This window comes from Notolepis coatsorum, assembly GCF_963971535.1.
Source record: "Notolepis coatsorum genome assembly, chromosome: 2".
Classification (NCBI taxonomy): Eukaryota; Metazoa; Chordata; class Actinopteri; order Aulopiformes; family Paralepididae; genus Notolepis; species Notolepis coatsorum.
In genome coordinates this window covers 3,159,156-3,176,486 of record NC_140166.1, presented here as the reverse complement: position 1 = coordinate 3,176,486, position 17,331 = coordinate 3,159,156, and the positions used below count along the sequence as shown (strand labels likewise).

Below are 17,331 nucleotides of genomic sequence, written 5' to 3'. Positions count from 1 at the left end.
TCATGTGTGCAGATCTTTATGCAGTTTTAAAGCACATTGGCTTTGTTCTGAATGCACTTGTTCTGAATGCACTTTGTTGTAGTTATCCTACATAGAAAAGAAAATGCACTTGACTTGGAATTAATGTACTGTATGCATTCAGAAGTGCGGAATAAATGTTTTATGGACCCATAATAGTGATTATTTATTATTTAAGTTAAGTTTTGCCATAATCATATATTTTTCCATAATCAGGTAGCTGAACAACATTGGTAAAAAAATATTCTATTCTATGAATCATTTTCGGCCTTTCGGCATTCGGTTTTCGGCCAACTGTTTCCTATTTTCGGTATCGGTTTCGGCCAACAATTTCCCATTCTGTGCATCCCTAGTGTAAACATAACGTGTCATGGAAGGGGGTTTGCTATTTTAGTTTAGTTTATTTCTTTATTTATCAGACTTCGATAGTATGTTTATCATGTGGATTTACAATTACTATAACTGAAATGAAGATTTTCTTTAATATAATTGAGCAATTCATAAATGTAATTTAAATACAGCTTCCTTGTGCAACCACAATAATATTGCGGTTATGGTCAGTCATAGTGAAATTGCAATCAACTGATGGGACTAGTCGGTAAACATTTTTAAAAACCTTAACGTTCCGAGGGTGGGCCGTCGCAGCACATTTGCCCTCGTTTGAAGGCCTCCCGCTGTTTTAGTGTCTGAACCAATACATCTGTTGAAAGCTAAGATGGCTGCCGTTTTCCGGTTATAAGACCAAAGGACCAGTGAGCGTCGGTTTCCAAAAAGTTAAAACCTCCGGTTTCGCCTCCCGTTGACCCGACTAATCACCTCTGACGGTGAAAATTATTGACTGTTTTTGTAGCCAATTTAATTCTGGAAAGGACAATACCTCACTTGAGGGATATTTCCCAGGATATATGGTTTTCTCTCTGCGTAAAGGTACAGACTTGTTCGACATCTGCTGCGTGTGTAATACACTCATCTTCTGTGGTATTGTTATCAACCGTGGACCTGTACTAGATACGACTTCAGGCTATGGCCCCATTGTGTTTTGCAGCTAGTACCTCTCGGATGCATCTGTTTGTAAAATTATTCAGATGTAAGTAATAATTTTTTTAACTCCAAACATTTAACTATTACAGTAGCACTCTGTTGTGGAAGAAAATTCAGAATGTTTCCTTTCAAAAGAGGCCAGACTCATGCATGTGCTATAAATGGTTCAAGAATAGCTTTCAATTTACTTTGGGGTATGCAATCGACGGGTGTTTTATGCAAAATTTGCACGACTATTAGAGGTTAACATCCATACAAGCAACAACCAATAAATGTCAGACATGATGTGAGGGTATCATGTACAATACAATCTCCACAGGGTGATCACAGCAGCCAAACAGTAATATAAGGCGAAAATAGAGACACAACTAAGCAGCAATAACTCGTGTGGCAAGGATTACACATAATATCAGATCCCAAAGGGAAGCCCAGTAGCACATCCAACATAGCCTCCTCCCCTACCAGATGTGATGAGCAACCCTTACGCCCGGTTTGAGGTTTATTACACCAACCTCCACCACGCCCCCCCCCCCCCCCCCCCCCACCACACACACTGACACACACACACACATTTGCTTACTGGCAAAACGGCTTCACCGAGGATGCAATAGCCACAGCACTCCAGAGTTCCCTCAACCACCTGGAGGGAATGAACTCATGTGTGAGGATGCTGTTCGTTGACTATAGCTCAGCATTCAACACCATACATCAGACTCTACACCGAATTCAGGAACCTGGGACTCGACCCTAATCTGTGCAGCTGCATTCTAGACTTTCTGTCAAACCGTCAGGTGGTGAGGATGGGACATAACACCTCAGCCCCTCTGATCTTTAACACAGGAGCCCCCCAGGGCTGTGTCCTCAGCCCCTCTGATCTTTGACACAGAAGCCCCCCAGGCCTGTGTCCTCAGCCCCTCCGCTACTCTCTGTACACGCATGACTGTGTAGGTAGCCACGCACAACTCCAACGTGGTGATTAGGTTTGCCGATGACACAACAGTGATGGACCTAATCACCAACAACGACGAAGCGGCCGACAGGAAGAGATTGACAACCTGGCACAATGGTACCAGGTGAACAACTTCTCAACGTTGACGAGACCAAGGAGCTGGTCACGGACTACAGGAGATGGGGCAGAAAGGCTGGACTCCATCAACAGGTCTGCTGTGGAGCGTCGGAAGCTTCAAGTTCCTTAGTGTTCACATCAACAAGGACCTCACCTGGAACATGCACACTGCACAGGTGGTGAAGAAAGCACAACAACGTTTTTCACCTCAGGCGGTTGAGGCATGGGGCCCCAGATCCTACGAGCCTTCAACAGCGGCACAACCAAGAACGCACACAATCTAATGCAAAGCGCTACAGAGGGTTGTGCGAACAGCCCAGAGCATCTGTGGTTGTGAGCTTCCCTCCATCCAGGATATATACAATGATTCAATCCGCAGGATTATGAAGGGCCTCAGCCAGCCACCTAAACCACAGATTGTTTGAGCTGTTGCTGTCTGGCAAACGGTACTGCAGAAAGGCTCAGACCAGCAGACTCCGGGACAGTTTTTCCCCGCCAGGCAGTCAGACTCATGAAAAAATAACACTAGCGGCTGGCTACCAGTCTGTGAATGAAGAAAACCAGTGCTATTCTATCACGGTCTCTGCTACTGATTTGCACACGATACGGATTTGTACATACTACTGACTTGCCCACACTACACTTGCATTGTAAATTGATGCTATTCTTTTTTGTCATTGCTATGCTGCGAATAAAAAAATCTTTATACTGTTTTTATTGCTTGTTTTTGTAGTACTTTGTGTTGCTGCTGCTTGGCTGAGGAGCCAAGAAACAAAGGATTTCACCCCTCTGTGCTGTAAAGGGATAGGAACGTGACAATAAAGTACTGTGATTCTGATTCATCGTTGATGACAAAGTGCAAAAGCGACCAGGTTTCATTCATTCACCAGGCACGCCAACATTTGTTACATTTGAACTTAAGGGCCCCCCCCCATTCCATTAAAGCATGAACCAAATGAGCAAACATAAACAAATAATCCATCAACAATGAGACCCTGGCATAAGATCTTTAGAGAGATGGAGAGAGACGGAGAGGGGTTTCTTCTGGGGTGATTTTCTACATACTACGTAACTAGGTGAGATGAAATTTGATAACTCATTCTATAAAGATCCACTGATGAGGACCATTCCTCCAGCTTCCTCCACAAGCTCTTACTGATGCAGTTGGGTTTGAAAAGGTAAAAGTAAACAGGAAATAGTTTGGTTTCCGTCTGGAGCAGGATCAGTTGCATCTGAACGATTTCCTCAGATTGACAGCACAGACCAACGTCAACGTTTTAGCCATTGGTATGTATCGTAAACGGGATGCTAGGTGGAGATGCTAGCTAATCTAGAGCTATATGATATTGTAATCCTTTGTAATGTTTGTCACATACAACGTACATGTACATTGTTTTCCCCTATGTGACCCCCCCCCCTCCTCCTTGTCTGTGTGTAGTTAAAATGAGAGGTGGAATAAGACAGTAGAGCAGTACTGCAGCTCAGTAAGAAAACGTCCTAAATTGAAGAACAAAAGATGAGATGTATGTCAGGCTGTATACATAGTACAAATACATGAGACATGTTAGACTATATACATAGAACAAATAATAATAACTTTATTTATATAGCACCATTCATACAGATTGCAGCTCAAAGTGCTTTACACAAAAAAACGAAACAAAAATAATTATAAACACTAAAATACGGATGGACATTAAAATGATAAAAATGGTAAAACAATTAGATAAGATAGTAAAAATAGCTAAATAAGACAAACGGTAAGACAATAACATAAGACAATAAAAGAAATTACAAATAAAATAACAGACTTGGATCCAGACCCCAGGAAGAATAGTCGCTGCTGAGGCAGTGACTAATGGGGATCTGAAATAAAGGAAATAAAGACTGAAAAATAAAATAGTTAAAATAATAAAATGGTAAAAATAGACTGTAAACAATAAGAACAAATTTAATAACAGTAAAATAAGACATAAAAAAATAACAGATACAATTATAAACTACATAAAATAATGATTAAAAAAAATCATAAAATAAGACCATAAAATAAAGATAATAATTCATTTAAAAGCTAGTTTAAAAAGTTAAGTTTTGAGCATTTTTATTTTTTTTTAAATGCCAACCGAGTCTGCTATCCTAATGATGGAGAGTGTTCCATTGGGGCGTAGTAGCTGAAAGCGCTCTTCTTGTCAAAAGTCTAGCAGCAGAGTTTTGGATTAACTGTAGTTTATCTATAGATTTTTAGGGAAACCAGTTAAAAGAACATTACAATAATCTAATCTGCTTGAAATAAAAACATGAACCAGCTTCTCTGCATCCTGTTGGGATAAAAACGGCCGAACTTAGGCAATATTTCTTAAATGGAAGAATGCTGTCTTGGTCACTTTATTTATGCGTGTTATATACATAGTACCAATAATAGATATGTCAGAATATTAGGGTTGGGTACCTTTCACATTTGAACCGATACGGTACCGGTACCTGTGAATCGATACCGGTACCCAACGGTACCTTTTTCCGGTACTTTAGTCTCAAAAAATTGTATTTACCTACCTCAGTCGTAAAAAAAAAATCCAAACTTCAAATAACTACAATTTCGACCGTTTTCGGCTTGTCATTGCTCCGACTGATTTGTTGTTGAATCAAGTCAAATCCTAGGTAAGCATATATTGTGCGTGTGAACGTTGACATGAAAAGAAAAAAGGTAATATAAAAAAAAAGAAAAAAAAATTCTGTATCTCACTTGAATCGATACTCGGTAGTACCGACGTGTTTCGGTTCGGCACCTTAAAAGTACCGAATTCGGTACCCATCCCTACAGAATATACATTACATTTACATTTAGTCATTTAGCTGACGCTTTTATCCAAAGCGACTTACAAGTTCTGTACGACAAGTCATCAGGAAGGGCACAACTCTATCAGCTGAGTAACAATGTTCATCAAAGTGTTGCGTGCTAGGCGGTCAGGTGGCGTAGCGGAGATTGTGCTCGTCACCAATGCAAGAGGCTGCGGTCTCGACTCCCGGAGTCAGCATTGCCTTGGCTTGGGCTGATCGTCATACTAACTCGTTTGGCTGAGTTAGGGGGAGGGAAGTCATGGGTGGGAATCTGGCGTTGTGGACAGCGACGCCTACAGGTCAGGTCTGGGTGCTTGCTCAGCGGAGGCAGGACTTGACGAAGGCAGCGTGACCTCCCACGCGTTACGCTTCACCAATGAGTGTCCTCGCTGCCAGGTGAAAAAAAAGTCACTGGCTGTCGCTGCGTGTGTCGGAGGAAGCGTGCGGATGACTTCAGGGTTCCCTTGTACCGACCAGTAGGAGAACATGCGCACAACAACCAGGCAGGGGAGGGGGGGGGGGGGGGGGGAATTGGCACAACGACTAAATTGGGACGGGGAGAAAAAACAGAAAAATCGGAGAAAGAGAGGATTAAAAAAGTGTTGCATGCTACAGTGTAGGTTAGTTTATTAGGACAAGTGCATGACAGTAAGGTTAGTTAGGGTTAGATTTTCTTTTATTATAATTTTCTTATTTCAGATAATGGTTGAAGAAGTGCGTCTTTAGTCGACGGCGAAAGATTGGACGGGTTTCGGCTGTCCTAACTAGAGGGAGGGAAGGATAGAACATAGAACAAATAGATAAGATGAGATATATCATGGGCTATATGTGATGAGATGTCATAGACTAGTAGTACAAATCGATGATGAGATATACATCATAGGCTATATTACATAATAGATGAGATGTCAGACTTTATACATAGTACAAATAAACAAGATATATCATAGACTAGTATATACGTCATAATACAAATAGATGAGATGATATATCATGGACTATATACACTATATACATAGTACAAATAGATTAGATATATATCATAGACTATATATATGAGTGTAGGTAGATATAACATGCATAGTGCAAATTAATGATTTTTGGATATATAATTAATTATAGATGGAGATACAGCATAAATATAGTGCAAATGAAGATGCATAATATACTGTAGGTATAGATAGATAGAGATATAACATACATGGAGCACTAAGCAGGTTCTGTTTAGATATATATAGATTCGATAGTCTGGATATGTATATAAATAAATTGTGCAGTGTAAATGAAAATAATGCAACACTTATTTTTAATTCTATATATTGTAATAATATCTAATTATATATATACATTTTTAATTGCAGGTAGCTGTGGCTTTATCTTCTTCCCATGGATATAGTTCAATGATAGCTAGGGCTGTCACGATTCTTCGCCCATGTCGACGTCATTGACTGAAATTTCGTAGATTTGCATTTTCATGATCGACGCATCGTATTGTTAATTGTATGTGCCTTTTGCAGGGGAAATGGCAGTCGTCGGTTCAATGTCATAACATGCGCAATGTGTAATCTAACTAATGCACAGTGAATCACATTCAAAATATAAATAACTTCTCTTAAACCTCTATTCGTGATTTGCCTAGAGCCAGGACTCGACAGTCACAGTGCGCTCCAGCTGGAAGGGAGAGGCTGAGCCTGATACCCCCACCTTCAATTTTAGAAGCTATGCCATCTAGCTCTTCAGCCTTGCGTTCTACAGCCTGTGACAACTCCTCTTGCGAGTCACGCTGTTTATATGTAAACTCTGCGAGCAACGAGTCCAATAAATGTGTCTAACATGCTTTACATCCTCGCCATTCCTGTATGCCCGTCGCAGTAAAAACCTTAACTAACTTCAGCTGCTAACGCTAACTACAGTAAGCTAAGCTAGCTCACAGGCACAGGAGAAATCTGTTTTGTGGAGTTTCAATAGTGTGGAGGGGGGGGGGGGGGGGGGGCTGAGCTTGTCTCTCTTTCTCTCTGTATGTTCAATGATGATGATCAATGAAGTAGCCAAGAGTTACACTATAAAAATTAACTGGGTAGTTGATGATCATACATATTTCACTTCATTAGCAAATATATTGTAAAATCAGTCTGCTATAAGCTATTCTCCCTCTCTTGTGTGTAGGCTACTCTTTTTTACATGGATTAGGCTTATCTTTAACAATGCCGACTCCTGAGCCTATTTTATTCAAAAGGAAGATATTGATTTAAATATGTATATAGCCTACAATGCCAACCTTGTAGTGTTTTTGTCCCCCCACCCCTCCCCCTCCTCCAGACCTCCCGCACCCCTCTCTGTTTGAAGAGGAGCGTCCCCCTGAGCAGAACTACTGCACCCAGGAGTGGAGCCCCAGGCTGGGCCCGGAGGACCCAGAGCCCTCACAGATTAAAGAGGAGAAAGAGGAGGAGCTCTGGAGCGGCCAGGGGGAAGAGCAGCTTCAGGGACTGGAGGAGACCGACGTCTTCAAGTTGACTTTCACTCCTACGTGTGCAGAGAGTGACCCCGATCAGGATCAGCCGCTGCCCTCGCACGTTTACCAGGCCCAGAGTGCAGAAGAGAGGGAGCCGCTCCCCGGCACCTCCACGCAGTGGCTGAAAACGGAAGCCAGCGGAGACTGTCGTGGAGAGTCGGAACAACCACCCGGTGGCCTTCAGCCCCTCTCGTCATGCTACGTTGTAGCTGAGGATGAAGGCGGAGAGAACATGAGAACCGACGCGGGGAGAAACTGGGGGAAAGAAGGATTCACTTGGAACGCGGAGCTGACACAGCAAGCGGGAACCCACACAGGAGACAAAATGTACAAATGCACCGACTGTGGGGCTGGGTTTTGTAGTAGTTCGAACTTGAAAACTCACATGAGGAGACACACGGGAGAGAAACCTTACAAATGCACTGACTGTCCCAAAGAATTTTCCTATAGTGCGAACTTGACGACCCATATGAGAACGCACACGGGTGAGCGGCCGTACAGGTGCACGGCTTGTGGGAAACGGTTTACACAGAACGCAGACTTAAAGAAGCACGGGAGAATCCATACGGGAGAGAAACCGTTCTCGTGCAGTGTTTGTGGGAAACAATTTAATAGTCGGTGGAATCTTGATCTGCATATCAAAACTCACACAGGGGAGAAACCATACACTTGCGATTCCTGCGGGAAAAAGTTTATTCACCATTCACACATGAAAAAGCACATGAGGATCCACACGGGAGAGAAACCATACACCTGCAAGTATTGTGGGAAAAGATTTGCAGACAGCTCGTCCATTACAAAACACATACGAGTCCACACCGGAGAGAAACCCTATAGTTGTAAATTGTGTGGGAAGGGGTTTGCTGTAAGCCCAAGCCTGACTGTACACATGAGAACACACACGGGAGAGAGACCATACAAATGTATCACATGCGGGATAGCTTTTATTCAGAGTACGAGCCTCAAACTACATATGAAGACCCACACAAATCAGAAGCTATGAGTATCATAGTAGACCGATGGTAATTTCAGTTTGACCATGCTACTGGCTATTGTATAAATATTTTAACATGGTACCACCTTGGTAAAATTATGTATCGCCATTGGTGGCACTTTTATACTTAAATAATACCATGGTATAATCCCATTTTAAACCGTGATACTAATAAAAAAGGATTTGATACTCCTTGGTGTGAATACTAGATATGAGACTTGTGCTGGTGCAGCGGCGTTAAGAGAGCTCCACCTATTGAGTAGAAAGACAATAAAACATAACTTTTATTTAACTTTGTGTATACTCACCACAACAATACATGTAGCACATTGTTATAGCAGAAATCTTAGTGAGCACCTGTGCAACATGAGAAGGGAAGGTCAACGCTCATTGAGACTGGGAACCTGTCAGAGCAGAGCTTCCAACTAAAGGACAACATTACAGACACAAAGTCTAAACCCGGGGCCTTTTTGTTTTTGTTTGCCAGAGCGCTTGATAACGGTTCACTCAAAGCTCAAACCCTTGTAAAGATTTTTTTTAAGGCATTTTTAAGTGCTTTTTTGACGGGACAGTTTGGAAATTAGGAGAGAGAGAGAGTTGGGGAGGACCTGCAACACATGTCCCTGGGCCGGATTCGAACCCAGGACGTTGCGATTACGCTGCAACTACTGGGGTGCCCCAAAGCTCAAACCTTTTTATTTATTTACTAATTTACTGAAGCTGCTAACTGTACATCTAAGCTGTTCATAAATGTTGAAATGTCGTGATCTCCTCTGTTGAATTATGACGAGGAGAACCTGTTGCTACAGGCTCGTCTTTTAAAGACTTCAATAGACAAATTGATGTCTATGGAGAACCAAAAAAGTGCTCCACATGTTGTGATGTTGGCATTTTAATCCTATTTGCATCCCTTTGCTGGCTTTGTTGTACACAATTGTAAGTCACTTTGGATAAAAGCGTCCACTAAATGTGTAAATGTAAATAAACTATTTTGATGGATTTTTAACACATCTGCGTTGTCATTCATATTCACCAGACTTGCTTTTGTTAACGGGGTTCATAATGAAAGTACTTGGATTTAACTTACAATTTGTGCAGTTTTTTTTACAAGTTGTGCAATGTACATTTTTCTTTTACCTCTGAAAAGTTAAAATTAAATATGATATATCCTCAATACTGAATATATGAAGTGTCACAAAAGAGAACCACTGTTCCAACTAGGTTGTGGTGTTCCTACCCTCTGACCATCTTTACCAGACAAAGAAGCATCTTCTAAGCGTAATGCTGGTTCACACCATTGTTTAAAAAGGTTATTCTATTTGAATGATGGAAGAAATTTGAAATGTTAAGCATCTATAACCAGGTTTTTCTCCCAACACAGCTTGAAGTACTGGAGTAGCTGTTAGATATGCCTCCTATGTGAGGAAGTGCTTATGGAGACGATCATCCTCCTGGTCCTAAAGCTGGGCATTTTAACCTGTGATTTGACGTGTTTACTAAAATGTCCTGCAAGAACCCAAGTCAAACATAGATGTATGAAGGAATGAACTTTATTTAACAGATTGCAGAATGGGTACAATACAGAATACAGTACGGCTCAATACACACAATTGTTAAGGGGATGCAGACCTGAGAAAGATGTTTTTCTTGTTTACATCGGGGTCCCCCATTTTCAATTCATATTGACATACATACATGACATTTATGGCATAGGGACATACAGGTATTTAGTACTGATACATTTGTGACAAACGGATGAAATGGATGTATTCTCGGAAAAGATATGACTTCAAAGCCCATGTACATGTGAAGATTTTATGCATTTATTTGTGGATAGTGATTTATTTTTTTTCGCATTGAGTCTTTAAAACAAAAAACCTCAGTCTTTGAATTTCATTTAATAATGTCTATGCACCCTGTGGTGGGACATGACAGAACTGGGGTACTGTGAGCAGAGCGGAGCGCTGTGGGGTACTGTGAGCAGAGCAGAGCGCTGTGGGGTACTGTGAGCGGAGCGCTGTGGGGTACTGTGAGCAGAGCGGAGCGCTGTGGGGTACTGTGAGCGGAGCGCTGTGGGGTACTGTGAGCAGAGCGCTGTGGGGTACTGTGAGCAGAGCGCTGTGGGGTACTGTGAGCAGAGCGCTGTGGGGTACTGTGAGCAGAGCGCTGTGGGGTACTGTGAGCAGAGCGCTGTGGGGTACTGTGAGCGGAGCGCTGTGGGGTACTGTGAGCAGAGCGCTGTGGGGTACTGTGAGCAGAGCGCTGTGGGGTACTGTGAGCAGAGCGCTGTGGGGTACTGTGAGCAGAGCGCTGTGGGGTACTGTGAGCAGAGCGGAGCGCTGTGGGGTACTGTGAGCAGAGCGCTGTGGGGTACTGTGAGCGGAGCGCTGTGGGGTACTGTGAGCGGAGCGCTGTGGGGTACTGTGAGCAGAGCGCTGTGGGGTACTGTGAGCAGAGCGCTGTGGGGTACTGTGAGCAGAGCGCTGTGGGGTACTGTGAGCAGAGCGCTGTGGGGTACTGTGAGCAGAGCGCTGTGGGGTACTGTGAGCAGAGCGGAGCGCTGTGGGGTACTGTGAGCAGAGCGCTGTGGGGTACTGTGAGCAGAGCGCTGTGGGGTACTGTGAGCAGAGCGCTGTGGGGTACTGTGAGCAGAGCGCTGTGGGGTACTGTGAGCAGAGCGCTGTGGGGTACTGTGAGCGGAGCGCTGTGGGGTACTGTGAGCGGAGCGCTGTGGGGTACTGTGAGCAGAGCGGAGCGCTGTGGGGTACTGTGAGCAGAGCGCTGTGGGGTACTGTGAGCAGAGCGGAGCGCTGTGGGGTACTGTGAGCAGAGCGCTGTGGGGTACTGTGAGCAGAGCGCTGTGGGGTACTGTGAGCGGAGCGCTGTGGGGTACTGTGAGCAGAGCGCTGTGGGGTACTGTGAGCAGAGCGCTGTGGGGTACTGTGAGCAGAGCAGAGCGCTGTGGGGTACTGTGAGCAGAGCGCTGTGGGGTACTGTGAGCAGAGCGGAGCGCTGTGGGGTACTGTGAGCAGAGCACTGTGGGGTACTGTGAGCAGAGCGCTGTGGGGTACTGTGAGCGGAGCGCTGTGGGGTACTGTGAGCAGAGCGCTGTGGGGTACTGTGAGCGGAGCGCTGTGGGGTACTGTGAGCAGAGCGCTGTGGGGTACTGTGAGCAGAGCGCTGTGGGGTACTGTGAGCAGAGTGCTGTGGGGTACTGTGAGCGGAGCGCTGTGGGGTACTGTGAGCAGAGCGCTGTGGGGTACTGTGAGCAGAGCGCTGTGGGGTACTGTGAGCGGAGCGCTGTGGGGTACTGTGAGCGGAGCGGAGCGCTGTGGGGTACTGTGAGCAGAGCGCTGTGGGGTACTGTGAGCAGAGCGCTGTGGGGTACTGTGAGCGGAGCGCTGTGGGGTACTGTGAGCAGAGCGCTGTGGGGTACTGTGAGCAGAGCGCTGTGGGGTACTGTGAGCAGAGCAGAGCGCTGTGGGGTACTGTGAGCAGAGCGCTGTGGGGTACTGTGAGCAGAGCGCTGTGGGGTACTGTGAGCAGAGCGCTGTGGGGTACTGTGAGCGGAGCGCTGTGGGGTACTGTGAGCAGAGCGCTGTGGGGTACTGTGAGCGGAGCGCTGTGGGGTACTGTGAGCGGAGCGCTGTGGGGTACTGTGAGCAGAGCGCTGTGGGGTACTGTGAGCGGAGCGCTGTGGGGTACTGTGAGCAGAGCGCTGTGGGGTACTGTGAGCAGAGCGCTGTGGGGTACTGTGAGCGGAGCGCTGTGGGGTACTGTGAGCAGAGCGCTGTGGGGTACTGTGAGCAGAGCGCTGTGGGGTACTGTGAGCAGAGCGCTGTGGGGTACTGTGAGCAGAGCACTGTGGGGTACTGTGAGCAGAGCGCTGTGGGGTACTGTGAGCGGAGCGCTGTGGGGTACTGTGAGCAGAGCGGAGCGCTGTGGGGTACTGTGAGCAGAGCGCTGTGGGGTACTGTGAGCAGAGCGCTGTGGGGTACTGTGAGCAGAGCGCTGTGGGGTACTGTGAGCAGAGCGCTGTGGGGTACTGTGAGCAGAGCGCTGTGGGGTACTGTGAGCGGAGCGCTGTGGGGTACTGTGAGCAGAGCGGAGCGCTGTGGGGTACTGTGAGCAGAGCGGAGCGCTGTGGGGTACTGTGAGCGGAGCGCTGTGGGGTACTGTGAGCAGTGAATTCCAGTAACTAAAATAACATCGCAGGAGACAATATGACAATAATATGCCATAGCGATTTCCCACCATCAGCACTACACGCCATATAATTGCAAATTTAAATTAGGATTCATTTGAATAAAATCTTTATTTTGAACATGTGAACATTTTAAATACATAACATGTAAAGCAACAACGAATAAATAAACAATCTGAACATGTCTGAAAAGGAGTAGGAAGAAGTCAACGGCAATCGGGGCAAAATTATTGAAAAATATGACTACGCCGGATGTTACCTCGCTTTAGATTCTTTTTAGATATTCTCAGGTTACCGTAACTAAAAACAACAAATAGAATGAGAGTAAGCAACATTATTATTACTACTACTACAGTATGGACACCAAGGATAGACACACAGACAAAAATCTGTAAATAGTACCCAGCTTATGTTGCTTTAAAAGGGCAGTTAACCCAAAATGTAAAGAAAAGAAAATATCCCCCAGAGTGCTATTTATCCATCCAGATCATGTCGGTGTGATTTGTCTAGTTTTGGACTGAACTGTTGTGGAGATATCTGCCATCACTCCAATACAATGGAGCTGAAAGGCACTCTGTTTGTGGCGCTCAAAGCACCAAAAAAAAACGTTGAAAAACTCAAAAGCAATGTCTCTTTCCAGAAATCATGACCGGTTAAGACCTTGATGTGAGCTGTTTTGTTTAGGAAATATTGAACATTATTAATTATTATGGTGGGTGTACTTAGTAAAAAATATTTCCTACATGGAACTACTCACAACAATGTCGGTGGATTATCTTGAGTAACTGGGTCATGCTTTCTTGAAAGACATTTTTAAAATATAGAGTGCCATGCAGCTCCATTGTAGATATCTCCAAAACTAGGCAAATCACATGGAATGGATGGATAAATATCATGTAAGGGGGGAAATTATTATTATTAATTTGGGTGAATTGCCCGTTTAAATGTGTTGAATCGAGTGCCTCTTTCAGCCACACCAAAGTGTATAATTTGTCCTCCCTCCTCTAGACCTCCCACAGCCTTCCATCCCTGAAGAGGAGCTTCCCCCTGAGCCGCAGCCCTGTACCCAGGAGTGGAGCCCCAGCCCGGGCCAGGAGGACCCAGAGTCCCCGCAGATTAAAGAGGAGCAGGAGGAGGAGCTCTGGACCAGCCAGTGGGGAGAGCAGCTTCAAGAGTTGGAGGAGGCAGACGCCAAAGAGCTCCTGTCGACTCCTGTTTTTGAGAAAGATCAACACGACCAAGAAGAAGCTCAGTCCTCCCAACTTTACCCCAACCAGGTTTGGTTAAAAAGATGGGTGGAGCCTCTCCCCGGCACGTCAACAGAACGGATGGAGACGGAAGCTGATGGAGAGGCTTGCGGAGTGTCTGAACCCACCAGTGACGGTGAGCCCCACTCTTCGGAGAGTCGTGTAACTGTGGAGGACAGAAGCAGAGACGTGAGCGGGAAAGAAGTGGGGATACACACGAGGACCAACCCCAAGAAGAAACTGCATGGTTGTAATTTCTGTGAGAAAAGATTTACTTGCAACGCAGAATTGCAAAGACATATAAGAACCCACACAGGAGAAAAGCCGTACAGATGCAGTGTTTGCGGGAAAGCGTTCGTTCAGCGGACGAACATGGAACGGCACATGGTGACGCACGCCGGGAAGGCGCTGTACATGTGTGGCGGTTGTAGTTTTTGTGGGAAAAGATTTACTAGTAACACAGAATTGCAAAGGCATGAAAAAACCCACACGGGAGAGAAACCCCACAGATGCAGTATTTGCGGGAAATCGTTTGTGCAGCGGATAAACATGGAACGGCACATGGCGACGCACACCGGAAACGCGCTGTACAGGTGCGGTGTTTGCGGCAATGTATTTAGCTGCCACGCACATCTGGTGGCTCACCTCAGTATCCACCCTAGAGAGGCAGTGACCGAGGGAAGCAATCTACCTATCATTAAGACTTAAATAAAGGTCCACTCTGTAATCCAAATATAAACAACATGGTTAACATACAATATGAGATGATGAGACGACATTTTAGCCATGTAAATTTTTGGGGGTAAAATTTAACCCATAGCACCGCTACTCGCCCCAGTCACTTCACAACATCGGAAGTCCATCGTGACTGCTACCTTATCATTTCATTGAGCTGTAATTAACACAACACAAGGATTCCATGTCCCTGATGACATCACTGGTGGCCACATTCACACTCATTTACTCTTAAAGGAACATGCCAACATTTTGGGAAATTAGCTTACAGTCTTCTCCAGAGAGAGACAAGAAGATAGATACCAGTCTCCTCTCTGTGCGTCCAGTAGAAAGCTATCTTATCTTCTTGTCTCTCTCTGGAGAAGACTGTAAGCTAATTTCCCAAAATGTTGGCGTGTTCATTTAAAAGTTGCCCACTTCTCATAAACCTGCTGTGTGGTGTCTCAGAGCCTCTTCTTCAGATGTACTTCAGCCCAAACCACATGACCACCACATCAGTGTTCCTTACTACCCCCCACACACGTCAAATTTTGACCAATCTTGACACACGTTTACTCCATGATTAACACATTGGGCGCCGGTGGTTGTGCCCATCATTGTACCCAGTCTGCCACCGTTGAAAGCCTATGGAGATGTTTACCTTCTTTGCAGGGCTATAACTTTTTTAATTGTATTGCTATATTGACATTACTATGGCCCATTCAACATCGATTATCTATCGTTCAGGATGTGGGAACGTTATATTTTTTCATTCATACATTGTTGTGTTAATACCGTCTAGAATATAAGTATGTTTTTAAGGTTTTCTGCTGTAATTCCAAAAACGAGAGTTATAGGCCCTGACGCATATGATAGATTATCGATTGGTGTTTCTTTCCTATACACACGCTATATTAAAAAATTCAAATGTATATGATCGGTATACATTATGCTTAATCATGCATGAAGGAAAGGGGGGGGGGGGGGGGGGGTCGTTTATAATTCCTTGATTGTCAGTAACGGCTTTATTTTGTATGGGTTGATATATTGATCAGATGGTTTGCAGTGAAATGAATAAACAATCGGGCTGAAAATAACGTTAGTGTCCTCTTACCGTTCGCCGATGAGACTGGAGGTAAAAGATCCCAATTATTTGACGGCCGATCTCCTAGATCCATTTCCGGTTTGTATGGCGCAATAAACGCCTAAATCATATCGATTATTGAATATTGAGTTTAGAAAGCGATCCAAATGCGTTTGTCCAATAGTGTTTGTCTGGATCCACGTAACAAGATATTACTGCCGGAGGGATTTCCTCGATGCACCAGCGCCACTTCCGGTTTTGGCGAGAGTGTAACTTGCCCGACCATCCACCAGGCAGCGGTATTGAGGCGTTGCAATCTCATACAGGGTGCCGCTGCAGTCCGGAGGGAGACTGGATGAATTATGAATGCCATGGCGAAAAAATGAAATATTGATCCCAAAAAATGATTTACGCCGTGGTTGGAATTCAACGCATGGCGGGTCGTTCTTGGCGACCAATGTGTTAAGAGGGGTCCAAGGTGTCGTGTCATTTGGCCACAGGGTGGCGCAATTTACAATAGAGACGTCAAATTTGTCATACTGATACATGTTGGTGTGCCAGTGCCTCACAACAAATATCAGGCCAGTCAGCCAGATGGTGGCGCCATAATCAAAGGTCAAAATGTGCAATCATAACGTGTACACCATAGGTCAGAATAACACAAGGCATTGTATCCTTGGTCTACAACTATAAGATAATGGCTACAGTACTTAACTCATTCACTGCCAATGACGAGTATACTCGTTATTGGGCGCCAATAGATTTGATTTCGGGATAATAGCGTATACAGGCAAGAAATGGCAACGTCTAGTGGAATCGACGTATAGGGCTTTAACTCAGGATTTCATGAATTACCCTAGACCGCTCTAAAACCATACTTATATTCACCACGGTATAACACGGGAACGTATGGATGGGAAAATGTATTCTTTCTCACATATTGAACAATAGATAGGTGATGTCAAATGGGCCATAGTATTGTATCCATAGCTATAATATAGAATATAGTTCCTGTAGCCAGATTGGTCGCAGTTTATCACAAATGACATGCTTGTTCACAATTAGGCCTTTCAGGAGCCGGTTCCCGAACGTAATCTCGAACCGGCCGGCGCGTTCACACCGGGAATAATTTTTCATGTTCCGAACCAATTATTCCCGGTGTGAACGCGCCGGGCCGGTTCGAGATTACGTTCGGGAACCGGCTCCGGCACGGAGCCCGGCCGGTGGGAAAGGCCTAACAAAGGTTATTGTCTGAACGTTTGATACAAAAACTGCCTTTGTGTGATTGTTTATCCTGAGTACAGCTCAGGACTTTTGAGGCTGCATATGATTTGGTCATGTTTGAAAATATTGATGCTTAACTCTTTGAGCGCCACGCTCTTTCCCCATCTTTACTCAATGGCGCCAGCGTTATTGACCATTTTAGCGATGTTTTCAGACCCATCGTGTGTTCTGTATTATAGCTATGGAGACAATAGTATGGCTCATTTAACAGGCATTGTTCATAGTCCATCACTGACTAACAAGTTAATTTCGACATACTGTAGTTTGTGCACTATTACACGCTAAACATCGCCCCTTTCCAAAATAATCCAGTCTTTTTTCATTTTTTT

At 44.7% G+C, this 17,331-nt stretch overlaps 1 protein-coding gene across 1 annotated transcript in view; it reads left to right on the top strand.

Moving 5' to 3' along the window:
• The window catches only part of LOC311248902 (uncharacterized protein), a gene marked incomplete at its 3' end in the record, with an annotated part of 53,874 nt that extends 39,246 nt beyond the window's left edge, over positions 1 to 14,628 (top strand). The window contains exon 2 of the mRNA XM_084338131.1: positions 13,682 to 14,628. Within this exon, the coding sequence (XP_084194257.1) occupies positions 13,682 to 14,628 (947 nt within the window). The remainder of the gene's footprint in view (positions 1 to 13,681) is intronic.
• Positions 14,629 to 17,331: the final 2,703 nt, after the last annotated feature.